This window comes from Perca fluviatilis, chromosome 6 (genome assembly GCF_010015445.1).
Source record: "Perca fluviatilis chromosome 6, GENO_Pfluv_1.0, whole genome shotgun sequence".
Classification (NCBI taxonomy): Eukaryota; Metazoa; Chordata; class Actinopteri; order Perciformes; family Percidae; genus Perca; species Perca fluviatilis.
Window position 1 is genome coordinate 35,605,265 of NC_053117.1, and position 27,715 is coordinate 35,632,979.

At 37.8% G+C, this 27,715-nt stretch overlaps 3 protein-coding genes across 6 annotated transcripts in view; 2 read left to right on the forward strand and 1 right to left on the reverse strand.

The window, feature by feature from the left end:
- Positions 1-27,715, reverse strand: part of prdm6 (PR domain containing 6) — a 103,317-nt gene that overhangs the window by 44,630 nt on the left and 30,972 nt on the right. Inside the window, exon 5 of the mRNA XM_039804041.1 lies at positions 17,882-18,009. Coding sequence (XP_039659975.1) covers positions 17,882-18,009 — 128 coding nt within the window. The remainder of the gene's footprint in view (positions 1-17,881; positions 18,010-27,715) is intronic.
- Positions 2,204-6,718, forward strand: LOC120560627 (immune-associated nucleotide-binding protein 8-like). 2 transcript variants are annotated; one of them, XM_039803308.1, is made up of 4 exons: positions 2,204-2,268; positions 2,393-2,473; positions 3,051-3,102; positions 3,780-6,718. In XM_039803308.1, the coding sequence occupies exon 4, from the start codon at positions 3,910-3,912 to the stop codon at positions 5,614-5,616; it is 1,707 nt and encodes a 568-aa protein (XP_039659242.1). In that variant the 5' UTR covers positions 2,204-2,268; positions 2,393-2,473; positions 3,051-3,102; positions 3,780-3,909; the 3' UTR covers positions 5,617-6,718. The 2 variants fall into 2 exon arrangements, with proteins under 2 accessions (XP_039659242.1, XP_039659243.1); XM_039803309.1 differs by having other exon boundaries at positions 2,253-2,294.
- LOC120560626 (GTPase IMAP family member 8-like) lies at positions 8,586-14,602 on the forward strand. Of its 3 annotated transcripts, none has more exons than XM_039803307.1 (3): positions 8,586-8,636; positions 9,267-9,304; positions 10,554-14,602. In XM_039803307.1, the coding sequence occupies exons 2-3, from the start codon at positions 9,286-9,288 to the stop codon at positions 13,349-13,351; spliced, it is 2,817 nt and encodes a 938-aa protein (XP_039659241.1). In that variant the 5' UTR covers positions 8,586-8,636; positions 9,267-9,285; the 3' UTR covers positions 13,352-14,602. The 3 variants fall into 3 exon arrangements, with proteins under 3 accessions (XP_039659241.1, XP_039659239.1, XP_039659240.1); XM_039803305.1 differs by having other exon boundaries at positions 8,588-8,636; positions 9,238-9,304; XM_039803306.1 differs by lacking the exon at positions 8,586-8,636 and having other exon boundaries at positions 8,655-9,304.

Here is a 27,715-nt window from a genome sequence, read left to right on the forward strand (position 1 = left end):
CTCTGCTAGATTAGAGAGTGTCTTAGGATGGTGCTGATTGGAAAGACTGTTAGTGGAAAGAGTGCCACTGGAAACACCATTTTGGGCAAAGAAATCAAGTGCGTCAACTGTCAGTGACCAAGCTTTGCAAGAAAGCAACAGGAGAGATTGATGGGCGAAGTGTCGTCATAGTAGACACCCCTGGCTTGTTCGACACGACTCTGACCAATGATAAAGTTCAACAGGAGCTTGTGAAACGTGTCAGCTTGTTGGCTCCAGGACCTCATGTGTTCTTACTGGTGCTGCCGATCGGTCACTTTACAAAGGAGGAAGAAAAAACTGTGGAACTGATCAGGGACTTTTTTGATAAGAAGTCGGAAGACTTCATCATTGTCGTATTCATCAGAGGAGATGATCTTGCTGCCCTTCACAGATTGAGAGTTACACAGAAGAAGACACTGAGGGCATTTTACAAAAACTGATAAGTGAATGTGGAGGAAGATACCATGTCTTCAATAACAATGATCAAGAAAATATTTCTCTAGTCAGCCAGCTGCTGATCAAGGTTGAGGCAATGGTGAAGGAAAACGGTGGTGGCTACTACACCTCAGATTGGTTCAAAGAAACTGAAGCAGCCATACAAAAAGAAAAAGAGTTCATGATGGTGAAGGAACAAGAGATACAGAGGAAACAGAGGGACCTTGAAAGAAAACATCAAGAAGATATGCAAGAGAAAGAAGGAAAATTGGCAGAGTTTTTTAACTTTTCATCTTTAACGTCTTAAGATGGCACAGACCAAATTTGAAGTTGATCGGATGAAATCTCTAGGAGGAGTTGGTTAAAGTATGACATGTGGAAATGGCCAAAATCGCACAAATTTCGAACTTTCAATTCAAAATGGCGGACTTCCTGTTGGGTTTAGGGTATGGCTGCAATTATGTTTTTTTGTACGTCTTGACATGCTTCATATGTGTACCACGTTTTGTGAGTCTACATTAAACGTACTGCAGGGGCTCAATTTATTTAATTTTCTAGGGGGCGCTAGCGAGCCATTTTTGTGCGCCTATTCCCGAAACCCTTAAAATACGTACATTTTCACCAGACTTGATGCACCCGCCAATTTTGGTGAGTTTTTGAGTATGTTAAGCCCCTCAAAAAGGCGATTAATTTGCCGGAAGAATAATAACTCCTTCAGTTTCAATAGGGCCTTTGCAACTGTCGGCGCTCTGGCCCTAAATATCAATTTCTATCCCAAAATGAGAAAGAAATAAACCAGAACTCAATACAATGCAGCTACAGGACATGCTGGAGTTTGAATAACTGTCACTGTTTAAACAGGAACATTATCTGTACTGATGGCAAGGCAAGGCAGCTTTATTTGTATAGCACATTTCAGCAACAAGGCAATTCAAAGTGCTTACTGATAAAGGAAGCTGAAGTCTAGAAGTAATGTTTTTTTTTTTTTCAAGTCTGAAGATTAAAGACTAATCAATTGCAGTTCAACTGAAGAGGACAAGGACACTGAACAACATGACCGTCTTTGGAAGAGGCTGAACATTTATGTTTATCAACACAAAATTAACATATTTCATGACTTTCCTGAAATAAATCAGAATTTACATTTATATTTACGTGTACACTACAAATTTTCCATACAGGAAATAATAATACTGTTTGGATAACTAACTGGTATGGACAAGTTTCACCAGTTTTTTGAAGCCTTGATCGGAACTCACACAACTGTTTCAGTCTTTAGGGGAGGTTCAAATTCCAAATGCAGTTTAAGCTGTCTCTACGGGAAGGAAGTCCCATTTCTCTGAAGGAAACTTATTATAATTCATGGACATCCCCTTTGTTTTGGAGGTGTGCTTGTTCTGGTCATGCACTTTGTAGGACAACTGCTCTCCATGTCACTTGACAATTTAGCATCAAAAACCTGATCCTGCTAAAAACATTAGATGTTCAAAGGTTTTAGGCAGGATTGTTTTGTTTGCACATTTAAGGCAAACCCCACCACAGTTGACACTAGATCTAATCTAATCTATTTACAACTAGCTTTAACAGAGACTAAAATGTTCAAGTCATGAGCATTTAATTTGTCAGCCAAACACTAAGGGCTGTTTCATTTTTGTCATACTTGTGCAATGACAACATCGTGTTTTCAGCCAATGAGTTCTTGTCGGTGTGTGGGCGCTGCCCTTCATTGTTGTCACACCTGACTTGAGTTCACTTTATTTAACAGCTGGTACTTAATTTAAGACACGCTTTGTCTGGCAAGAACTGCATGTAGTAAGTATATCCAACAGATAATAAATGTAAATATTATCCACAAAGATAGAGAATATTTAGTATATGTTTCCGTAGCTTCAAACCTTAATTTTATTCATCAAAGAAGTCTATTTATAATTCTCAGGTATTGACTGTTCTGAATGGTCTGGACTGATGTGAAGGACCAAAAACCATGATTCAACTGCAATAAAAGATGCAACTTCAGGTAAGTGCAGTAGTTTTGACTAAGTGACTAGAACTAGGAAATACTGTTTAAAATTCAGTTCAAATAATTTTAATTATGTTCACTGAAACAAAGTTATTCATGCATGTAAACTAAGTTAAAAACCTAATTAAGTAATTTTTTGCTGTTATTTTTTAACAATATAACATATTTAATTAATTTAAGACACTTTTATATATATGTGTATTGAAGGCTGTAAGTCAATTGTTCTCTTCATGCATTATTATTGTTACTTTTGGCTACTAAATTTGTATTTTTTTTTATATTATCTGATACTAAAATATGTATTATATATAATTTGAATGCTCTTTATATGATTGCCATGCATTTTAATATTTTACATTTTCTAGTAAATACTTGCCAAGTCACTTAACAGCTGCTCTTATTATATTGATATCTGCAAGTGTGGCAATAATTGCAAAACTATGTCAGCAACACGTTGGACTGATTGTGAAATTATGCAGAGTAACATGAACATTGTTTCTGGGAAGTACAGTGCTTGACTTATGGGGTTTTATTTACCATTTGGAATTTTGTCTTGTTTCCTTAAACCCAACAGGCACCAACTTCAGCTACTAAAGTGGAGTTTCCCTAACACAAAATGGTGTTCGGTAAGTCTAGTAAGACATCATATCATGAATATCTTTTGTCAGTGAGGGGAAAGACTTTAATTAAATGCAAGACAAGATGACAGACAGACAGAAGTCACATGACAAAGAAGAATGAAGGCAGTGGGCCACACCTATTAGAAGACAGTTGCAGGGAGAATGAAAGGTTGACCTTAAGTTGTATAACATTTTATAGTGATAAAATCATCTTTTAAATTATTCTGATGGCATAACATTTTGCATGTAGCAAAATTAAACGATTCCAGTCTAAACTGCTGCAGTCTATGTGCTGCCAGGGCTCAAAATACTTTTTAACTAACTCTCTTACCAGAACAAGATTTTTATCCATTATTATTAGTATTTATTTATGTCTTGTATTTTGTTTTATGCCGTGTAAAGCACTTTGTGGCTGATGTCTATGAAAGCACCTTAGAAATACACTTTATTTACTTTTTTACACTACCTGCCCAGCATCAAACAGCAAAGTCAGTGACAAGTTGATGAAGAAAGCTAATAGTCAAGAGACGATGTAGCCAGTTTGATCTTATGAACTGAAAAGAGACTAAAATGTGATACAATCTCAAGGTCTCTAACTGTCTTTGAAAAGAACCATTGTCTGACATTTAATGACATTAATTAAAAGAGGTAATGGTAATGATTTTGTTCTCATTGTTTTTTAGCATCCAAACTCAGGATTGCAATCTTTGGAAAAAGCAAGAATGAAGAGACGACACTAACTAACATACTCACAGGAAAACAAGATTGTTCTAATACAAAAATGACAATGATTTTCAAGAATTGATTGAGAAAATGGAGAACATAGTGGGTGAAAACAGGGGACAATATTTGACTTTCACTGAAGAGACTGAGACCATGGTTGAACCTGATTGGGAAAATCCATCTTTTACAAGACGTGGATCAGAAGCTTATGAATATAATAGTAGAGAGCCTCCCAGGATAGTGCCGAGAAGAACGTCTGCTAGTTTCGTGCAGAGTAGAGAGTGTCTCAGGATGGTGCTGATTGGAAAGACTGGTTGTGGAAAGAGTGCCACTGGAAACACCATTTTGGGCAAAGAATGCTTTAATTCTAAAATTTGTCAAATATCAGTGACCAAGCTTTGCCAGAAAGAAACAGGAGAGATTGATGGGCGACGTGTCGTCATAGTAGACACCCCTGGGTTGTACGACACAACTCTGACTAACGAAGAAGTTCAACAGGAGCTTGTGAAATGTGTCAGCTTGTTGGCTCCAGGACCTCATGTGTTCTTACTGGTGCTGCCGATCGGTCGCTTTACAAAGGAGGAAGAAGAAACTGTGGAGCTGATCAGGGACTTTTTTGGCAGGAAGTCAGAAGACTTCATCATTGTCGTATTCACCAGAGGAGATGATCTTGAAGACCAAACGATTGAGAGTTACATAGAAGAAGACACTGAGGGATCCTTAAAAAAACTGATAACTGAATGTGGAGGAAGACACCATGTCTTCAATAACAATGATCAGGAGAATCATTCTCAAGTTAGCCAGTTGCTGATCAAGGTTGAGGCAATGGTGAAGGAAAACGGCGGTGGCTACTACACCTCAGATTGGTTCCAAGAAACTGAAGCAGCCATACAAAAAGAAAAAGAGTTCATGATGGTGAAGGAACAAGAGATACAGAGGAAACAGAGGGACCTCGAAAGAAACAATCAAGAAGAAATGCAAGAGATAGAAAGAAAATTGGCAGAGCTAAGATCTAAACTTGATCAAGAAAGAGAAGAGAGAACCAAAGAAAAGGAGGAAAACATCAAGAAGATAGAGGAATTCCAACGACAAGAGTGGAAAGAGAAACTTAAAACTCTGGAGGAAAAACTACAATATGTATCTGCACAAAGTGCTTTCTGGGTGTTATTAATACAGGCTAGAGAAGATATGAGAAAAGAACGAGAGACTTGGGAGAAGGAAAGAAAGGAATGGTGGGACAAACAATACCAAGAAGATCAACAGAAACGAGAGGAGGAGCAAAAACGACTTGAAAAGTTCAGACAAGAGCAAGAATTTAAAAGGTTTGAAAACAAAAGAACAGAAGATGATTCAATCAGAAGAGAATATGAAGAAAGAGAATGTAAAGAACTACAAGAACTCTATCTATCTAAGAAGAAATTAGAGGAAATGAAGAAAAATGAAGAGGAGGCCAAAAAGCAAGCTATTGAAATCAGCGAGATATATACAGAGGTTCTTTCAGCTGAGATAGAAAAGAATGAAAAGGAAATGGAGGATTCTAAGCAGACGGAACAAAATCAAAATGCCTCAGTGATAAAACAGTTGTGCAGACACAAAGTATACCAGAAAGACTTTAAGAAATTGAAGAAAAAACAAGAACAAGAAATGAATGAGCTGAAATTGACACTTGACAACAAAAAAGAATATTTGAACGAAGAAATCGATGAGCTGGAGAAAAAACATAAAGAGGAAATACATAGCTGGATACAGGAACATGTGAAGAAAGTCAGCGAAAACAAGGCTTGCCACATTTTATGAGATGTTTTTTCAACACCCGCACAGTTTCAGCTGAAAAACTGTGAGCTTTTGTTTAAAAACTTAAAATATAAAGGGATTATTTTTTCATGTTAAACTGGTGTAGCCTATAATGCTGGCCTATGTCTGGTTGTTTAGATATTATACCTTTATTTAACTTATGTCTGACAAAAAATGTAACAATATAATACATTATGTTTTATAGTTGTAAGTGCAAATGTCTGTGAACAGATAACAATTTTAGTGGCCAGTGCACTGTAGCACATCATTTGTTAACGTATTACCTTTAAGAGCTGATTAAATTTTAATTTTAATTTTATACTTTTGATTGATCCCCAGTGGTGAAATTACAATGTATGCATGTTCAATAGCTGTAAAGTTCATTGTATCTGTGTAACAGACTGGATGTTAGTAAACATGTCTTATCAGCTGCAGCCTGTATTGTCATTTAATATGACTTTGTCTTTTTGCAAGTCAAAAAAATGAGACAATACAGTGAATGTTAAGTAAGTTAGTGAAACCTAATACACATAATGCATAAAAGATAATGTATCTGTTTTTGTTTTACAAGGAAACTTTTATATTTACATGTACATAATTGTAGTCATAAAATGTTACTAAATAGTCCTAGCCCACACTGAAAATATATTGCATTCTTCTGTTCAGTTGTGTTATAATTAAAAAAGGTTAATACTGCATTTGTCACCACATTAGGAAAGTTAAGATGGCTTAATTCATTCAGTGAGTCATTCAGAATATTTCTCCTCTGCACAAACTGCAAATATGTTCTCTTATTTCTTGTAAACACATGTTTTAAAAACAATTCACTATTTTACAAATGGATATAGATGAATGAAGTGGTTGAATCTTTACCCTTTTTTCCTTTTACAGCTGATATATGAAAAATGATAAGCATGTCCTACTGTGACAATGTTGGGAGCCTACGATCCATTGGCCTTTAAACAATGGTCTACAATGTGTTGTTCTGATTTTGCTAGAAAAAAAATAAGCGCAGCAGACTTTGCATGGTTGTAGCATCAACCTTATAAATTGAGATTTTTACACTGCATTGTACTTTGACATTAAAGATCCGTCAGTAACAAGAGATTGGATTGTTTGAGGATTTTTTTAAGAGTGTGTGTGTGTGTGTGTGTGTGTGTGTGTGTGTGTGTGTGTGTGTGTGTGTGTGTGTGTGTCTGTCTGTGGTTTTATACAAAGTGTGTGTAAGATGAAACAAGAGAATATATCTTTTGCAACAATAGAAATAAGTATAATTAGTGGTAAGTATTTTAGGATAGTGCACAAAGGGACATTTTAACAAATGTTTGTGTAATAGACGTCCAACACTACCTTCTTCAGCCTCCAGATTTTGGTGAAAAGTAAAGTATTTGATCATATGCACAACAATTCCAGTGAAGCAGTCATTGACAATGTAATTATCTCTCTCCAACATTACTCTAGAACTGTACTTTAGAAAAAAAATGTCAGTTGTTTAAGTTTTCAGTTTTCAATTACAATAATTACAAAAGATGTTTGTTTGAAGGTTACATGATACATGATGTTTAGGGATTTCCACAAAAATAACTGTAGAAAGTGCAATGGATTATGCAGCTTACATTAGGGGCTAAAATCTACATATAAGACCCACGCACCACACCGCTCTGTCATGATATCTACTATCACAGTTAACTTTTGATTGGTTATTATTGATTACTAAATTGCCAGTAAGTCGTATGTAGGTCTCGAAAGAGGGATCCTATTTTTTTTACCAATATTAGGATTATGTTCCACAGCGTGTTGCTGTGGAAAAAGAGGGTGTAGAAATATATTGGGTTTAGAATAAGAATATTCTGTAGCCTGGGATGGCCTCGCTGTCCCCTCCTGTCTGGCATGTGTAAGATAAGACGGGTCAAATTTACTGGAGCAAAAGTGCTCCTCATTTGTTTAATAAACAATTGGAACAGAATGCACCTAATGAAATCTCTTAAATGAACAGACAATCTCTAGCGCGCAACTTCTCTATCTTCTCGGAGACAGAAAGTCTGAGTGATATCCAACCAATTGGCGGCCCACACGCAATGGCGGGAGGAGGAACCTGAAGATGAATAAAAGAATATAGGGAAAAGGAAGGTCCGGTGTCAGACCCGGAAAGACTTTGTTGGTGGTTAGGGAGAGAAAGTCTCGAAGGAGCGGCTGATCCATATGCATATGAAATATCTGTTTGCAATATCATTTTACTAAAGATTTTTATAGTTTAACTGAACGAAGTATTGAGTAACTGAGTATTAATTTCTTGGTCTGCCTTTCAACGAACACAATAAGTAAAGGGGAAACTTTGAGAAGGGACCGGTGGTTCTTAAAAGACTCTTTTTTTTTATGCCAGAGTAGAATCGGTCGCTTTTTTTCCTACAGTGACCTAAACTTTTCTTTTTATCTTGGGCAGATTACCACTTATCTTTGTACAATTTAAGGTTATTCACTGGACTTGACCTGCTTAAATTTCAATAAATACTAGAAAAATTAGTTTTCTAAAACATTTGATCAGTAGTGTAAATATGTTGTATGAGCATAACTTAGCTCCAAGTCAAAGTAGGTTAACACCCATCATTAAACCTGGCTGCTGGTAAACAAAACTATGAACTCTGCTTTCGAGAAGGCATTTCTTGTCATACTGTACATTCATGGTTTACAACTATGTGTATTTTTTTTTTTTATTCAAATCAACTGCCATTTTTCTACCTGAAAGCGTGGTTTGAAAGGGTTAGGGTTAACTGGACTCGCCTTCACAACCCAGAGGCCGGAGCGTGGTTGATTTCTTAAGCATTCTAAAAACCCAGGGAAAACACTGCCCTTGTGGCAATAAAAAAAAATTCAGTTACAATTCTGGTTTTACTAGGTTGCTTCATTGTTGTAGGTGGAGCCCTGCCCTGGCAACAAAAAGGTGTGCTGGGTGATTTAATCTCATTATGGAGCGGCTACTTCGATGTGCTTTGATGAAAATGTACACAGCAGAAATTTGACTGGTAAGTAGACAATCCGAAAATAAATGCAAAAAAATTAAGATAAAACATGTACAGGATGTATACATGTATTGCAGAAAATACTTAATCTTTCAATAGACTAATTAAAGCAGTTTATTAATAATTCTCAGGTGTCGACTATTCTGTTAAGAGATAGCCCAGTACTAAAGTTTGAGAGATTAGCAAAAACTACAATAATAGATAAACTACAATAAAAAAGCAACAGAAAAAAACCTAAGGTAAGTGCAGAATGTTTAGTATGTGAAGAGGAAATAGAGAAAATAAATGACACCTAACAGCCAGCAAGAAACCTGATTTTATTTTTTTTAAGTTTGCCTAAATGCTGTCAAATTAAACAAATATTAGATCAGATCAGTTGCACTTGGGTTACACTTTAAAACATTAAATGCATTAACACTTTCAGTAAACTATGACTCAAATTAGATGATTAGATTAGAAGATGAAGTCTACGTTTTATACATTTACGCAGACTACACTTAGAACTGTTTTCTGGAAAGTACAATTATTGTGATTGTTTACTTTATCGCTGTATCTCATTATTGTAATTTTGTTTTGTGTCCTAAAACCTAAACGACACGTAAAGCTTCCCCATGTGAATTTCTCTCCCACAAGTTTGCAGCGAAGTGACAAAATGGCAGGATCAGCATTCGGTAAGTATTGTCTGTTAGCAAGAAGGTATGTGTTCACTGAAACCCATCATGACAAGATAATTTAGGTCAACCACACTAAGAGGAAGTGTATAAGCTGGCAAAGGGCCAACAGAATGGGGTGTGTTCTTGACACAGACTTGATAGCTAACCTGTTTAGTTTCAGTTGACACATACACAAAAATGTTGCCACTAAACTTGCAAAAGTTTGCGAGGTGTTCCATATATACTGTATGCATCTATTTTGAATGTTTTCAGCTGATTGAATGGGCATTATTAGTTATCGCTACCATAGAAATGAAGCGGTCATCCTCTACCTCCAAGTTGGCTCCCCATATGAATAGATGATAACGGCCTTCTAAACCTACTACTTTGTGTAGCAGGCCCCTTCTAACCCATATATATGAGGCTGATAATTGATAACGCCCCCTTTAATGGAGTGATAACATGAGAAAGGGGGGTAAATGCTGAGCAAAGTATAGAAAGACCCAAACATTTTTCTAAGGGGTTGGTGAAGCCCAATCCAAACCAGAACTAAAGTCAAAGAGCCAAACGTGGGCTCACATCTGCCAGGTGGCCAGAAACTTCAAACAAGTGCCAGAGTAGCCTGGCGTCTGATAGAGACGTAACAAGCAGTTAATTAAAACAGTACTGATAACATTGTAGCCAGTAGCAAGTGGCTGTATATCTGTCATGTTGTTTTGATGTTGATGTTCTGCCCCTCTTAAAGCAAAAGATTGATAAATGTAGCTTTATGTTCAAATTTTGACTTCTTTGAGGACCAAAGACAAACATTCCTCGCCTGTGTACCTAAATAAGGCAATCTTAAAACTAGATTTGACTTCTTGTATAACCTCAAGAATAGGAGGTATTAAGATATCCAAATTACAGTAAAATTTGCATATAACTGAATTTTATAGACCCTAAATATTATCATATCATTATACTTTTTATAGCTTCTGCAAATGACTCAATACCAAGAGCAAACATTGATGGAGACGATGATTTTTTTATAAAATCCATGCTTTTTTTGTCAATAGATGAACATATCCTTATTATCCAGAAGTAGCCAACTTAGTGGAAAGACAATTTAAAATTTGACTGAAAAAATATTTATTATTCAATATGTATTATTTAACCCATTCATTCTGAGTCTAAGTCTCCAAATACCTTTCATATATTAATGTATAAACCACTGAAAAAACGGAAAAGGGACAATAATTGTAATGCTTTGGCTTTTGTTTTTTTACAGCATCTGAACTCAGGATTCTGGTGTTTGGAAAGCGACAAAACGAAAAGACAGTACTAAGTAACTTCATCACAAGGGAACAATATGTTTCTGATATAAAAATATCAAAGCAATGTAGGCCTACAGTCATCTATAAAGAATGGAGGGGGAAAACATTTACAGTAGTGAAAACCTCAGATGTCTTCAGTCTGCCTGAGGACAAAGTGAGACACGAGATGAAAATGTGCGTGGCTCTTTGCCCCCCTGGACCAAATGTAATCCTGCTATTAGTGAAGCCTACTGACTTCAATGAAGAGGACAGACAGAAATTCAAGTTCATCCTGAGTTTCTTTGGTCAAGATGCATTTAAATACTCAATGGTCATCAAAACGCAAAATGGGGAGGTCCAGAATGCTTCAGTAAACCAAGTCATCATAGACTGCAGACAAAGGCAGCACAGCATTAACTTTGATAAGAAAGATCTTTCCGAACATGATTATCAAGAACTGATTGATCAGATGGAGAACATAGTGACTGACAACAAAGGAGGACATCTAAACTGTACTGAAGAGACTGATTCAATGACTTCCAAACCTCCTCTGAACTTAGTGTTGTGTGGGAGATTGGAAACCTGGAAGATGTCAGCAGCCAATGCTATTCTGGGAGAAAGAAAGTTTGGTCCATTTGCAAAGTCATCAGAGTGTGTTAAACAGCAGGGAGAGGTGTGTGGACGTTGGGTTTCCCTGGTGGAGCTGCCTGCCTTGTATGGAAAACCTCAGAAGGCAGTAATGGAGGAATTATCAAGGTGTTTTACCCTCTTTGATCCTGAGTGCATCCATGCTTTTATCCTAGTCTTACCTGTGGGTCCCCTCACTGATGAAGACAAGAAAGAGTGGGAGACCATCCAGGACACATTCAGCTCTCGAGTCAATGACTTCACCATGATTCTCATCCCTGTGGAGTCAGATCCTAATTCTCCAGCTGTTGTAAAATTTCTTAAGGAGAATATGCACATACAGGAGCTCCTTCAGACCTGTGGAGAACGATATGTTGTCTTTGACCTTAGAGACAAGCAGCAGGTCTTTAATGTGTTGCACGCTGTGGAAAAGATGAGAGCGGGTGACTCCAGAGGTTTCACAAAGAAAATGCTGGTCAATCCACGGGTGAAAAACGTTGAAAAACCAAAATCTGTACTCAAAATGGCTTATAAGCATCAGAGTAGAGAGTGTCTCAGGATGGTGCTGATTGGGAAGACTGGTTGTGGAAAGAGTGCAACAGCAAACACTATTTTGGGCAAACAATGCTTCAAATCTAAAGCCTGTCCAAAGTCAGTCACCGAGTTTTGCCGGAAAGAAACAGGAGAGATTGATGGACGGACTGCCATCATAGTCGACACCCCTGGCTTGTTTGACACGACTCTGACCAACGAAGAAATTAAACGGGAGCTTGTGAAATGCGTCAGCTTGTTGTCTCCAGGACCTCATGTGTTCTTATTAGTGCTAAAGATCGGCCGCTTTACCCAAGAGGAGAAAGATACTGTGGAACTGATCAAGGAGTTCTTTGGCAAGAATTCAGGAGACTACATCATTCTCATATTCACAAGAGGAGATGATCTGAGAAATCAAACATTTGAGAATTACATACGGGATGGCTTTGTTGAAAAACTGATAGAGGACTGTGGAGGAAGATACCAGGTCTTCAATAACAGAAGTTCAGAAGATCAGAAACGTGCTCAAGCAAGAGAGCTACTGAGCAACGTTGAATCAATGGTGAACAGAAATGGTGGGGGCTGCTACACCTCCGAGATGTTTCAAGAAGCTGAGGCAGCCATACAAAAGGAAGTGAAGAGAATCCTGAAGGAAAAGGAAGAAGACATACAGAGAGAGATGATGGACGTTGAAAATAAACATAAAAAAGAAATCCAGGCAAAGAAAAAAGAATTGGCAGAACAAATAACCAAAACTGAACGAGAAAAAGAACTGAAAGCCAAACTAATTAAGAAAGAGGAGGAAATCAATAAGGAGCAGGAAAAGATGAAGAGAGAAGAAGAAAAGAGAGAAGCAGAGGAAAGGAAGACAAAAATGCAAGATGAACTTGAACAAATGCAGTGGGAAAAAAGTCTTGAAGCTGTGGGGGAAAAAATAAAACATGAAACTGAAAAAAAGGAAACTGCTGACAAAACATGGATAGAAAACAAAGAGGCATTGAGAAGAGGACAAGAGACTTGGAATAAGGAAAGAAGGGAAAAGTGGGAGAACCAATATCGAGAAGATCAACAGAGACGAGAGGAGGAGCAAAAACGACTTGAAAAACTCAGAGAAGAATATGAACAAGAAAAAAAAGAATATGAAAACCAAAGACAACAAGATGAAATCAGAAAACAACAAGAGGAGAAAGAATTAATGAAACTACAAGAAACCCTTTTGAAAAATCTGGCTGTAATCAAGAAAAAACATGACCAAGAGGCCAGAAAGCAAGCTGAAGAATTCAATGATTTCAGACAGAGATACACCGAGGACTTTGCAGCTGTGGCGGAAAAGCATGACAAGGAAATGGAGAATCTGAAGGAGAAGCAACAAATACACAATGATTTGATTGTACGCCAACTGACCAAACACAAAGCATATCAGAAAGACTTTGATAGATTGATGAAAAAACAAGAACAAGAAATGAATGACCTGACAGGGACACTTAAATCGCCAAACAATGAAAATCTGAACAAAAAAATCAATGAACTAAAGACAAAACATGAGGACGAAAGAAATAACTGGATACAAGAACATGTAAAGAAAGCCAGAGAAAAGACCTGTTCCATTTTATGAGCTGTTGTGTTGCCTGTAAGGCCCTCAGTTGCAAAATGACAACATCACTTGTAGCCTAAAAGCATACAAAGTGGGGGAGGGGGGGGGTCCTACTGTCGTTTTACTATGATAATTAGAGAGTATAACAGGCAGTATTGTGTGAATTTAGTGGAATCTGTAAATAGGATTAGGAAATAATTTGGGCTTTATAGGTTTACTGACAGCAGCAGTTTCAAACTGTGAAACTAAGATATTAGGATTTCATTTTGTTTGTTTTTCCTTACATACATACATCACAATTTTTACAAAAGCAAATATTGTTTTATTTTGTCTAGTCTGTTATCTTTGAAATTGAATGGCATGCATCATTAGTCCATGCTAACGTATCTCCACCTATATTTGTGAAATCCTATTGATTCACTACACAGTAAGGAGAAATGAGGAGAGGTAAAGGGAGAGTTGTACTTTGCAAACACTAAAATGACACAAACTGTGTTGAGTCACACTTTGCCCTCAGAATCATGAGGGAACTCTAGTTACTGTAGTTGGATGTGCATAATATGAAACGTGTTATTATGTCAGTCTACTGTTCCAGGCTTTTAGACAAATGTTTACAAGGATCAACTGCCTGAGCTGTTTACATGTTATACCATAAATCACTGAACATAATAACTGATGAAACTTTAACTGCGTCTATAATTTAGCCATAAAGTTCAGTACAGCCGGTTGCTTTTTGGAAGCTGTATGTTGCTGTCCACTGCTCCTAATGCTTAGGATGGGTTAAATGCAGAGATGGAATTTCACTACATTGTACTGTATAATTGTATGTGACGATTAATAAAATAATAATAAAGTTTCTTCATCTTATTGAAGGAAGGTTTCATTAGCTGCAAAGTCTGTTTGGTCATTTGAAAAACAAAAGTTGTTTAACCTTCAAACTGACAACTACCTGCTTATATAGGAGGCAAGTATTAATCACATTAATTTTATTTTAACATGAAATGTATATTTTCCTCATTTACATTAATAAAGTGCAGTAATACAATTCAATTGTACATCTAGTATCCAAAGGTAAATGTGTTTTTTTTTTGTTCGGTTGTGCTAATAATTACAGAAGTTAATTACTATATTTGTTATGTTTAAGATTTTGTAACATATTTTGACAGTAAGGTGGTATGCTTGTATTAGCGATTTAGAATTGTTCTCATTTGCACAATCTGAAACTGTATTCTCCTTTCCTGGTGATAAAAATAAATTATACACCATTAATAAGACTTTTCTTGTGTGTCATTTTTCATTAGAAGGGAGATCTACTATAAATGTCAAACTACATATGACAATGCAATGTGTCCCAATGTCATGAAATAATACATAAGTTGAATTATGTGCCTGTATTAGTGGTCCACAAGTATCCATGCATCAAACAAGATATGTTGTACCAAGCATAACAACAAACATAATTCTACATGATAGAAATCTGAATAAAAAAGACAACTTCCTTTTTTTTCTTTTTTAACCAGCGAGTTGATTAAAAGTCAGCTGCTTTTCTATAAAGAAAAAAGTATATTTAGCATTAAGTAAGATATTACAATAGTAGCACTGACATTTCAGCTTAAGGTTATAATGACAAACTGCTGGTATACAACATCTGACAATGTTTTGGCATCTAAATGATGACACCTAACGCTACTGATGACAGTTATGTACTTTAACCACTTGTGTAAGTTCAACAAAACAAGAGGACCTTTCCAATCCAACCTTGAGATGCTTAAAAGTTTATGTTGATGCTAAATTGTTTATGTAGAGAAATACCCATCACTCTGTATTTCTTTTAACAGCATAAATATACAGTTTTCAAACATCTTAATGAAGTGAAGTTACTTACATACTTATCTTTGGCTGGTGAAGCCACAGGCCGTAATAAAATTCCAACAACAAATCCTTTTGCCGGTGCTACCTGTGCCAAGACAGTAAGGACTGTGTATGTATTTTTATGTGTTAATACATGCGAGTGTGTGCATATATTGTTATATATAGTCTGAGGAATCTGTACTTGTTTGTGTGCATGTCTATAAAGAAATGTGTGCAGAATGTGTGAGTGGCAGTTGGTCCGTCTCAACTCACAAAGATGAAACACATTTTTCGAGTAATGTGATAACATTCCAAACCACAAAAACAAAAAGCTGACTGGTTTCAGACTGAAAAATGCGTCCAAGGCAATAACAACCTAATACTCTATTTTCTGTGTCAATCACTACATGATTTACCGTCACACCTTTTGTTTTACATACCAACTGTGCTAAATGACTCGTGTTGAGGACAAACCTGTGCAGACAGCAGACAGTAGTTATCAGAGACTTTGATAAGGTTTTCACATGCCACAATCTGCTGATTTCTGAGTAGTCCACCCATACTGGTTTCTTAAAACAAGGACAACTAACTTATTCAGATTTCTGAAACCATGCAAACACATGACCAATGTACTCCAAAAACCTTATTACTGGAGAATACTATAGTGCATGTAACACACTCATTATTTCCACTCATATTTAAGCTCAAACTTACCACAGCTGATCCCACAGTTTTAACTATATTTGCTGTCTGTAATATAGCAGATAAAATGAGATACTATGCATCATAGTAATATCATAATAGTTACTTTGCACGGCAAGGTAACTTAATGTTGTTAAAGCTACATTGTGTAAGAATTTCAACTCTCTCTCGCCACGCAGTTCAAAGTGCGTATTGCAGCTACGGTAGCCTTCATACTTCAAAAAGCGAAGGTGTACAAAAGGCCGTCTATCAGCCGTGGTTTTTGGAGTGCATGTCGGAAAGTGGCGCGGACACGCGCCACCCGACGGAAGGGAGAGAGAAAGAAAAGGAGACTGCAGTCTAGAGGATAATTAACTAGTTGGGATTTGGTGTGTGCGTCCAAAGCAGCTCCAATGTTCACTCTTTTTTCTGTTGACGCCAGTCTTTTGCTCTTTTCAATATCCGTTTTCTTATTCTGGGCGAAGAATAAGACTCTTTGAAATTTGGATTTTGAATACGTGTGGTCCTCCATGTTTCCTTCTTCAAAGTTGCCGGGGCCGGGAAGCGACGATACCCATTAGCAGCAGCTGTAAGTCGAAAACGTGAAAGGCGGAGCAGCATAGCCTGTATGTCCCTTATCGGCTAACGTATTTCAAGATGGCGCATGACTATGGAGAGTCTACCCCAGTTCATGCAAGCGCAAATATAAAATTTCAAGCCAATAGGAATACTTGGAATTGATGGTGGTGGTCAATTTTCATAAAAAAGGACAAGTTTGTGAACGGGCAATACAGATTTTGATAATGAACAAGTATAAATGTTACACACTGGGGCTTTAAAGCTATAGTGCATAGTTTCTGTTGCCGCCATGAGCATTCTAAGACAATAAAACGGTCGGCGCGTCCACATGATACAAGCCTTCCATGATCGCGCACAGCCCCAACTCCTCCTCCATGCAGTTGCTAGTTGCCAAGGAGGACACGGAGGATTAAAAAAACATGATGGACTCTTCAGAAGAGGTAATTATGTTTACATGAGTTTCTGTACACGAAAGTCGCTGGACGACGAACATAGCCATACTGAGAAATACAGAGAGAGTTGTGTGGAGCTGTAAGTCTTAATTAGCTTTGCAGCAAGTAATTTGGCATTTAATGTGACGTTCATTAATATCAAAAAGTTACGCACTAAAGCTTTAATAACATTATGTTGACTAAATAAAGAAAAAGGTGGAACTCTAGCATGTGGACAATCTATTCATTAAACTACTCCCATTACACCTTTCTCTCGTACAGTGTTTGTGTTTTGTGTTTTATTAATTTACTGCTTTTATAACTTGTATTACTTAACTGTCCCCACATAACAAGACACACTGCAAGTGATTCTCATTACTTCTAAATGCTCTCACAATAACATATTAAAGATGTGTAAAATAAATATTCTAAGCTCAAGGTCCACTCACAAGCTTTTCTGAGCCTTCAACCACATATCACAATTGAAATTAATTTACTCCAAAGCCGAGTCACAACAGAGAACACGCAACAGGAAAAATATGGGGAAAATGTCCTGAAAAAAACTAAGGATCTAATGCAAGAACAAGAAACATAACAATGCAATATTTGCCAGAGTCACCAGAGTCTGACATGTAATTGTACAGTATGTTATTATGAGCAATTCAACAATATACAAATAGCCTACCATATTTGGTGGAAAGAAGTTGATAACTATAAAATAACTAAATTTTAGATACCTGACATACTCATAAATTCATAAAGAGAAGATAGAAACTTTTGATAACTGCTTTATGTGCTCTGAAATAGTTTTATATTGGGTGTTTCTAGGACAGTCCATCCTGGGACTGTGAACACATTTTTCCACTGGAGCCTAGTATGCTGGAATATGTGCATTTTCATGGTATTACATGGTATAGGTATACATTAGCTGTATTCTTACACATTCCTGTTGACTATTGGATGACAAAACCCCACCAAATGTCATTTATAGAATTAGACATGTTCTTACCTGTACTGTACAACCATCATGTTCTGCTCCCCACAGTGTCTGGCACAGCGGATATACCTCATCCAACTGGATTTACTGGGATCATTGCCATCAATAAAGTGCTGTAACGTCCCCTCTGCATCGTAGATCTGGAACACACATATATACAGAGTCAGAACTGAAAGAAGTAGCCCTACATATACAGAAAGAGTGCTCTGCCCATTAGTTAAATAATAAAGTACTGTAATTACCTCAAAGCCCTGCGTAGCTGTATTTCTGTACACTTTCTAATCTATAAAGAGCAGTAACATTAGATGCAATTACATCTCGTGATAAGAGCTAAAAGTATCATCACAATCATTTTCATTATCAATTAATGTCACTTATTGCATTTGATTAAAATTCATTGTGCTTGATATGATAAACTGACAAAATATGATACAATATTAATTATATATATAATATAAATATGATGATCCCAGTGCCCCAAGATGATGTCTATAGATATTTCCTTTACCAGCAAATCTTCACATTTGTAAAGCTGTAACTAGACATTAATGGCAAGGTTTTCACATAACGTTACACATAAGAATTTGCCTTGAGGTTCTGGTGCATAACAATAAACAGTAAAATTAAATAAAAGGTGAATTCCTGCTTATATCAACTAGTCAGTAAATACATTTTTTTTTACATAAAAATAAAGTTAATTGTTTATCCAAACACAAACAGTATTACTTCAGTTGACTTGTACTAGTCTACAGATGAACACATTGTAGTAAAAAAAAGTACTTTTGTTACTAGGTAACGTTAGCCTGCTTGGAATGGATGCAAATCAGCACATAGCATGCATGCTAACAGCCTGTCACAAAAATGCTGTGGTAATGTTAGTTAGAATAATTTAGTTGTAGTTAATTTAATAATTTAGTTGTAGTTAATTTAACATATTATGAGTTAATATGGACATATTTTGAGCAGTGTGCCGAAACCACTAAGTTAGATTAAGAAAACTGGAACACACATTTATTTAATGAAGCTAATGTCGAGGTAGCATTAACGTTAGCTACTTTACGTTAGCTAACATTTATTTGAGTAGGGGGAGTTTCCCAGTACTTTATAGCACTGTGATAAACATTAAACATCTCAATGTGACATGCGAACAGGACAATACCTCCCTGTACAATAAGCTGTAATTATTTGAATCACATATGGGCTCTTTTCAAGGTTACAAACCTGAGGAAAACAGCGACAAATTAACAATAGACGAGCATCAAGCTGTTAACTAACCTAGCTAGCTAGCTAGCTAGCTAGCTAGCTAGCTAATCTTCTGTTAACTTGCGCCATTACGAGGAAAACACTGCCATCTTGCGGTGAACATTTAAGCTCACCTTTAACCAGTAATTTTCGAAACTGGAGCAGTATTAACACGTCAACAAGTATTACTGAACATATAGCGTTAACTTGTTTGAGTATTACAGCAAATGTCGGGCTTGAGATAAAGCAAACAAAAGTCCAACTTAATTTAAAAGTCCGCCTCAAACTTAAACAAGAAATCCGCGGTCAAACGACACTTCACTCATGTATCACTCCGCCACGCTGAACAATCATTACATTACAGAAACAGGCGATGTAGAGTTAAGTAGTTCCTCCCATTAAAACATTAAAATAATGAAATTGTAAATGTAATATATAGAATGATTGTGTTTAATTTATGTCCATTATCAGTAAATAAATGAATGTCATTTGATAAATATACAAAAAAAATCTAATTTTACAAAAATCTAATTTTATGCTAAGTAGATAGACAGTATTATTACTATTGAGGACAATTTTTCTTTTTTTCTGCTAATCAATGATTATTTTCCATGTCACATAAAGTAATAACATGAAGATAATTCACACTGGCAACATATTGTTTTTCAATTCCACCCAACTAAGGGGGCTGGGCATACAACACTGGTGCAAAAAAGGCGGCTTTTGGGACTGGAATCAAATATTTAAAAAATAATATAAAATGGAGAGTTTACCCATGTAGTTTGAAAACAGTTAAGCAATAATGAACAGTGCATTAAAGTGACATTATGCCATTGTTCCTGGGAATGCTCTTGATATATTTCGTCTGTAACTTAAAAAACAAGATGGTAGGCTATATTTCTGTCATCTTCATGTCAATTATAGAATTGAAAAAGGACTGTTAAGCTCCCTTTCTGTGGGAAAAGTAACATTTGTGATAAAGGGAAACTGGATGAAAAATAATTCAGATTAATTAGATTTTTTGGGGGGGGGAGTTTTCATATAAATAAAGTATGTTTTCTCTTTTATAATTATGTGTGATTTCAATGTGAAAACAGACAGAATATTAAAGTATTAGGATGCAAATCTATCAGACAGTCAGAAGTTTAAATTATAGGACGAGCTAACCGGTAAGGATGTGCAGTCTGGGATGAAGGCCCTGTAGGCAATTCACACCTGAAATCCTTTGAGATTTCACTCCTGCAATATTTATGTCCATGTTTAGAACATATTTCATGACAGCAGCAGTTACACTTTAAATTGGAAAAAAGGTTACACAAGTGTGAATGGAAAGTCTCACGTCAAGAAATGTTGAGGAAAGAGAAGATTTACAAAGCAGTTTATGTCAAGGAGCTGAAAATATACAACTTCCAGTTAAATAAGAATTTATTCCCACAGAATAGTTCAAGTGTCTAACTGTAAAACTGTAGGTGGTATAGGAATATTTATGGTTACGCCAAGTATCTGTATATCTTTTAGAGATTCATCACATAATTGTGTGATCATGTTTCCGGGTTTCCTTAAGAACAATCCTTTGCAACTGAAAATGATTACGAGTCCTGCACTCACAGCTCAAACAAAAAGAAATAATTCCAGTTGATTTGAAATGTTTAAAACAAGCACCGGCAACAAATCATTAGGCTCTTATCCGTAGTCATGCTGAAGCTGTGATTATTACAGGCCTGCTGGGTGTTAAACGTTAAACAAACCTGATTTACACCTGCTTAAAAGCCTCACTGCTCCGCCTGCCAACGCTTTAGCCATAAAAACAGGTTCTAAAAGGTCTAAAAATGCTTTCGAAACAAGATACATGAACATGAAACATAAACCAAACAAGTCTCCATTTAGAAAAAGAAGCTGGGAATACTCAAGTAGAGTACAAGTCAAAATTGTACTGTGCAGTACTTGAGTAAATTGTAATATGAAAATGAAAAGAAATCAGACTTTTACATCTGGAATTTACCATAAAAATCAAACAATTAAAAACTTGGATTCAGAGCTACACAGTTCAAAGGAGTCGATGTCCCCTCGGCCTCTGTGTGTGTTCATTATTAATCCATCCCTCTATCCATCCGTGGTGATGCCGTGTGACTGTATTGAGGAGGCGTTCAGCGCGTTTATAAGGTGATGACCTGAGCCAATAGCCGGCCTCTCTGCTGTCCATACAGCCAACAAACAATCAATGCTGTAAATGACTGTGAGAATCAAAGGAAACAGCCTCATTTATTATTCTCTGCATGTAAGCACTTTAATGACTGTCTGTCTGTCTGTCTGTCTGTCTGTCTGAATCTTTGTCTAATATCTGTGTACACTTTATACACAGATACTTTTCATGACTTTCTAGTGTTAATGTATATGAACCCGTTCTCACTCCCAATTGTCAAATTTGGTCAAACAGTGTCCCTTTAGCGCCTGTATGAAACGCACCTGGATTGCAAACAGGAAACGTTAGCCTTCAGGGCTTTCTGCCATTTTTAACCTAGTCTATATCCACGACGTTCCACTTCAGGGATTGCTCTATTGCTGCCTGAAATTCTGCTGGATGTCACTCTTTTAGGCCGGCTGTCCATTACCTTCCGCTTTCTTTGTGTTGGCGTTCTAACCTCCGGTGGATTTCTGAGGACTATGGTTAACTGCTCCTCAGATCTCTGCAGGGTAAATCCAGAGAGCTAGCTAGACTATCTGTCCAATCTGAGTTTTCTGTTGAACAACTAAAACAAACTTTGAACGTACACATGTTCCAATAAAACAAGTTCCTTCCCGAGACTATTTTGCAGCTGCACTGTGGCTCCGCTCAGCGCTTATAGCACCACCCAAGACGATTGTGATTGGTTTAAAGAAATGCCAATAAACCAGAGCACGTTTTTCTCCCATACCGGGATTCTGTGTGGACTAGCCAGACCTTCCTCCGCGGCGCTGTGGAGGAGGGTCTGGCAAAGCGAGACTAATATTAACCCAAACCACTATCTTTTCCTAAACTTAACCAAGTAGTCCAAACCAAAAGTTTTTTTGGCAGAAAGGCCAACTTCTCCCATGTGATTTGAGATGACTCAGTGAAGAGTGACAAAGTCCGCGTAGGGAGGAGATCTGGTAACCTGACGAGCCAGATGGTTTGAAGCCGTCATTGGCAACTGTGTAGAAAAGGGCAGGCACTATGAAAAAATGCCTGGCAGGTCATCTGTCTATCATGTACGCCATTGTTGTTTTCAATTATCAGTCACGGCAGTCACACACGCCTGAATCACGGCCGTAGCTGCCAGAAGCTCCTCACAGGACGTTGATTGTTCGGTAAGATTCAGACACAAACGCATTACTTGAAGCCTGACAAGATGGATTTTTGTGTGATATGTGAGCCTGCGATTCTAGCGTGATCTTGTGATATTGCGAGAATCCCGCTGACGTGAAAGGTAAGAGGTCCGGGCGGATGAATGGGTCAAGCAAACACAGGACTTTCACCCAGGAGACTGCTGTTTGTGTGAAACCAAATAGGAAAAAGAACAACAACATGTTAATGGAAACTGTACACAACAACACAGTTGTAGCCTCGAAATGCTTAGGAGACAGAAGCAATAAAAATGCACGACTAAAATGAGACTAAACCCTACAAAAAAAGGACTAAATTTGACTAAAACTTTTACATCTTGGTCTAATAGCCGAGACACACCAACCAGACGGCCGACTGTCGGCAGGAAAGCCTGTCAAAATGATCAGTCGGGTCCCCGAGGTCCAAAAAACTGCCTCAGAACACACTGAGGCGACACCGACTTGAGAAACGTAATACGTCTCCATAGCAGCAGGCGGCGCTACTCTGTATTGTTGCCCAAAAAATGAAAACCGGCAGCTGATTGGACGAACGCATCACATGGGTTTGTTTTCTCCAGAAATTCAAAGCCAGACTGTCATGGCGGCTCGTTCAGAATACGATCTCATATTGTACTAAAATAGTTCACTGAAACGTGTTTCTGAAAACATTTTAAGAGAGAAATAGGCCGTGCAGTTGCTGAATCTGTCTTCATTTCAGATCAACAAAGGTCAGTTGAAAAGATTTTCTTCAGATTTTGAGAGACTCTAGTCACCTCATTCCACTCGCCATTTCCGGGTGAGTCCCGACTGCCCTGCCTCCGACTGAACATGTCATGTCGGCCAAAATGAACGCCGACAGCCCCCCAGACTGACGACGGCACGGGACACACCGAACATACTCGAGTCACTGACCTCGCCAGACTGTCCAACAGCCGATTATCGGCCCTGTGTGTATCCCGGCCTTAAAATGTCCGCCAAGATTAACACCAAAAAAACAACCTTAAGCACTGTGGTACCATGCAGAGCAGTATGAAGCATGGGAAGGGGAAACCCAAACTGTTCAGCTTTGTGTATATACAAGGAGGCAACAGGGCTGATGGGAAATGTGGTCCTACTTTGGAGACACATGAGGACTTATTGTCATGCTGTCCTTTGTTTACAGTAATTTTACAGATGAAACAAAAAGTCCTTAACGTATTCCTCTGTCTGCAGCACTTTCCTTCTAGCCTGGTCCTACCAGACTCTGGTCCATTTCATTTGTCCAGAGAGTCTGGCCTCTCTCCATTGACTGTGTTGAAAGTGTTAACTTCCTTGAAGGCGGGTCCTCTGTTGAAGTTTAAAACTATTGGATCTGCCCAGAGCCACTCTGGATCCGCCATAACCAATCGCTAACGTTTGATCGTGCCGTCGGCTTAGCATCGCTAGCGTTCGCCTTAGCCAACTCCTTCACCACTAACGGAGCGAGCCGGAAAATCAAACTTTTCCCGAACCCCCGTGGGGAGGAGGGCCACGACATCATGGCCACCAACACAACTCAGCAAAGACTGTTCTTGCTCGGGCTTTAACTTCTGGATATTCGGCAGCGTTGCCACAACGGACCGAATGGCTTCGCTCGCATCTATCTCCGCCGCCATTACGGAACTACAACTCAAACTAGCGCACGGCCTCAAAGTCATCGTTCTCAGCCACTCCCTCTGTTCGCTGATTGGACCGCCAAAAAATGTGGCTGGAGAAAACCCAAGACTATACCGCAAACCCAGACGGAGTCCTAAAGGGAAATGAAAATTGAGCGGAAGTAGGTAGGAGGGCGGAGCCAGGCTACTTTCCTTCACCTCTCCGCCTCTGTTTAGGGCAACACATCCTCCTGTACTTGTATAGTTATGAGGACCAATGTGAGAACTCGAGAGTGAGGCCTTTTTGTCTGGGCCTGGGTGTTTTAAAAAAGTGTTAGTTTTAGGGTTAAGGTCAGAATGAAGTTTGTTTTGGGTTAACGGACTAAAAGGGAATTCTTGCGTCACAGAGGGTCCTCATAGCAGCAGGAACATGTGTGTGATGTCTTATGTTCCCTGCAGCCTGTAATGAAACTCCTGCACTCTGCTGTTGTTTAAAGCTTTTGTTACTCGCAGCCATTTGTCACTGACGTCTATTTTAAACAAATCACAGTACGTTTAACAGCCTCCTGCGTCGTCCTGCTCCACTTCGCTCTGCTTTCCAGAAAGCAGGGTGCGAGCACCCAAAGGTGGCCTGACACAGTAAAGTTGTCTCTTCATTGTGTTTTTTAGATATTATGTATTATATTTATATGTATGTAAAGCATTTGGAAATGCCTATAGGTGCTGTAAAAGAAACAGCCCTTGCTGTGCTTTAAAAATAAATGAATAAGAATTTCAAACATATGCATAAATGTATTCAATATTAAACATATAACATATAGGCCTAAGTATTGTGGATTTGAATGTTGTCATGATGCCTGTGGTTCGAAATTTGTCCCGGCATGTTTTGTTTTTGATGATTTGTTTCGTGGTCAGTTTCAAACCGTGTTTTTATAACCTGCTGTAATATTTTGAACGTAACTCTGATCGTTTGCTCCATCATGTCTTCATTAACAGAACCACCTGTGTGCCCTTCTGCTGACTGCACAGTGAAGCTGCATTCAACTCGCGCCTCCGGGACCAGCAGCTGGTTCCTAGCTTGATGCTGTTCTGTCAAAAGACATTTTGGCCGCGAGTGTTTATCGAATCCATCACTGTAAAATTCCATCTGCAAGACAAACGGCCAAATATAACATGTTGTTTAGTTCAACAGCTAGAAAATGTTGCAAACACTGCCAGGCTTCCGGCTTCACTTCACAGCTACGGCTGTCATTTCTTTCCATCTGAGCACAACAAATCCTGACAAAAGGATTTTTTTTCTTACAGCTTTGGTTTCTTAAAGCTCGATAATGTATCCTTGTCCAAAATATCCTCAGTCTGTGCGGGACAGATGACCCTTTCATCACCGCGCTGCTTTATATTCACACACTGAGACCACACATCATACGAGCCTCAGCTGCTGGAGGAGCAGCTGAGGCTTCAGCGTTCAAAAGAACTTCAGCAACGTGTTTTTACATGTTTAAATCTTCCCTAGGGCTGCAACTGATGATTATTTGCATTTATTAATTAATCTTCCAGTTATTTTCTCAGGTGAATTTTCTGTAAAATGTTTGGGAAAATATAGTGGAAAAGAAATCACAAATTCATTGTCTTGTTTTTGTTCGAGAAATAGTCCAAAACGCAAAGATATTCAGTTTAGGAAAGCTGCAAATCGTCACAACATTGGAGAAGCTGGAACCAATGAAACCAGTTTGTCATTTGGGCTTGAAAAATGACTTCAACGATTAATCAATTCTCAAAATAGTTGCTGATTCATTTTCTCTTGTTTCAGCTCTAATCTCCACCAAACCTCATTTCATTCTTTCTGGTCACAAACAGCATTTTCTAGTGTCTTATAAAAAGTGTAAAATATTTGCCGAGTGTTAAGAGGCTTCTTTGTCAATAATAATACTTTTCCTCTCTTCTGAACTCTGCAGAATTGTCTGGTGTGTGCAACATTAAAAACTCTTGCTGTGCTCACAAACTTTTTTCAAAAATGGCTGAAATGTATTTTTAATTCTGGGCAGATCCAAATTTTCCAAAGACACAAAATGGAAAAAAGGCATTTCTTCATAAATGCCTCAAATTCTAAGAATATCTTAAATTGATATTATAGGGGAAATCAGCATCCAATATGCACATTTAAGAAGTCCTTCCATACATGTTATGTTTTTTTTCAACCTGCACCCTATTTTCCTATATTTTTGTGTCTAAGTGACTGATAGGAACAACAATCTTTGACATTGGTCCAATATTAAGTGAGATCGCTGCAGTCGGCAGCTGCGAAATAAGCTACAATGTAAGTTAATAGGGCAATTGTCCAGCTTGTGTTTACCTTCACGAAAGGGCTCGTTTTGCCACTGACAGGCTCAGATTAATATTCTAAGTGTCTGACAACATTATGGAAAGGATTTCTAAAGAGGTCAACCTTTCTGTTAAAGAGTACAATCCTTTTTTTAAACATAAAAACATCCGCGAAATTGCGTTCGCTAAACCCACCAGACTCCATTTTAGCATCGTAAAATACACTTCATTCAAAGTCGACAGAAACTAAATAAAACTACGAAAAGCCGTTTTGGGTCGTCCTTCCATTTTTCCAACCATCACAACTCTAGTTTTGCCGACTGCAGCGATCTCGCTTAATACCGGACCAATGTCAAAGATTTTTGTTCCCATCAGTCACTTAGACACACAAACATAGGAAAATAGAGTCCAGGTTGAAAAAACAGTAGTTACCCTTTAATGTAATTAACATATCGCTTACTGATTTATTTATTTTTAAGGTTATTTTTTGGGGCATTTTCCCTTTCCCCTATTGGACAGTTGACGGTGAATAGGCAGACAGGAAACAAGGTGAGAGAGAGGGGGGTGTCGCACGCAACAAGGGAACTTGCTATCATTTTAATACAGTAGATGGTCTGAAAATCTAAATTATTTTAGTTAACTAACAAAGAAGTCACTGAGTGACAGGAAGTAGAATGGAACTGATCATTTACTTTAAGCTTTTCAGTGAAACTGAAGTGGAGGATGTCTAATCTGTCTGTCTCTGCCTCTTTCCATTTACAAGAACCAGAAGACTGAAGGTAAGAGGGGAGGATTAACACACACACACACACACACACACACACACACACACACACACACACACACACACACACACACACACACACACACACACACACACACACACACGTTTTAAAGAGGGTGGATTACAGCTCGCTCTCTCAGTCATCGATCTCTGCTGTCAGTGCTTCACTTACTGCTCTGTCACTGTCCACGCGCATGCCTGCATTTACACTTCACTGAAACCTGAAAGAAATCTAAAAAAAAAAAAAACGATCTTACTTTACGCCAGCCAAGACGTTTGTATCTGTTACTCTTCTGCATTATGAAACATTAAAGATGCAGCCAAATGTTAACTAACTAATCAGTCTGTGCTCATGTGTGTCTAAGGAAAAATGTAGACATAAAAAAATAAAACAGGGCCGTTACATTAGCATCAAGCAGAAATTATATAAACAAATGTGTTTTTTTTCAAGAGGATTCATTGCTTGATACACTGACAAGACAGAAAAAAATTACTTTCTTAAACCACTCTTGCAGAATAAGCCACCTCTCCTCTGTTCATTTT

Coding starts and splice junctions, on each gene's coding strand:
- LOC120560627 (XM_039803308.1), top strand. CDS start 3,910: ATGGAGAACATAGTGGGTGAAAACAGGGGACAATATTTGACTTTCACT.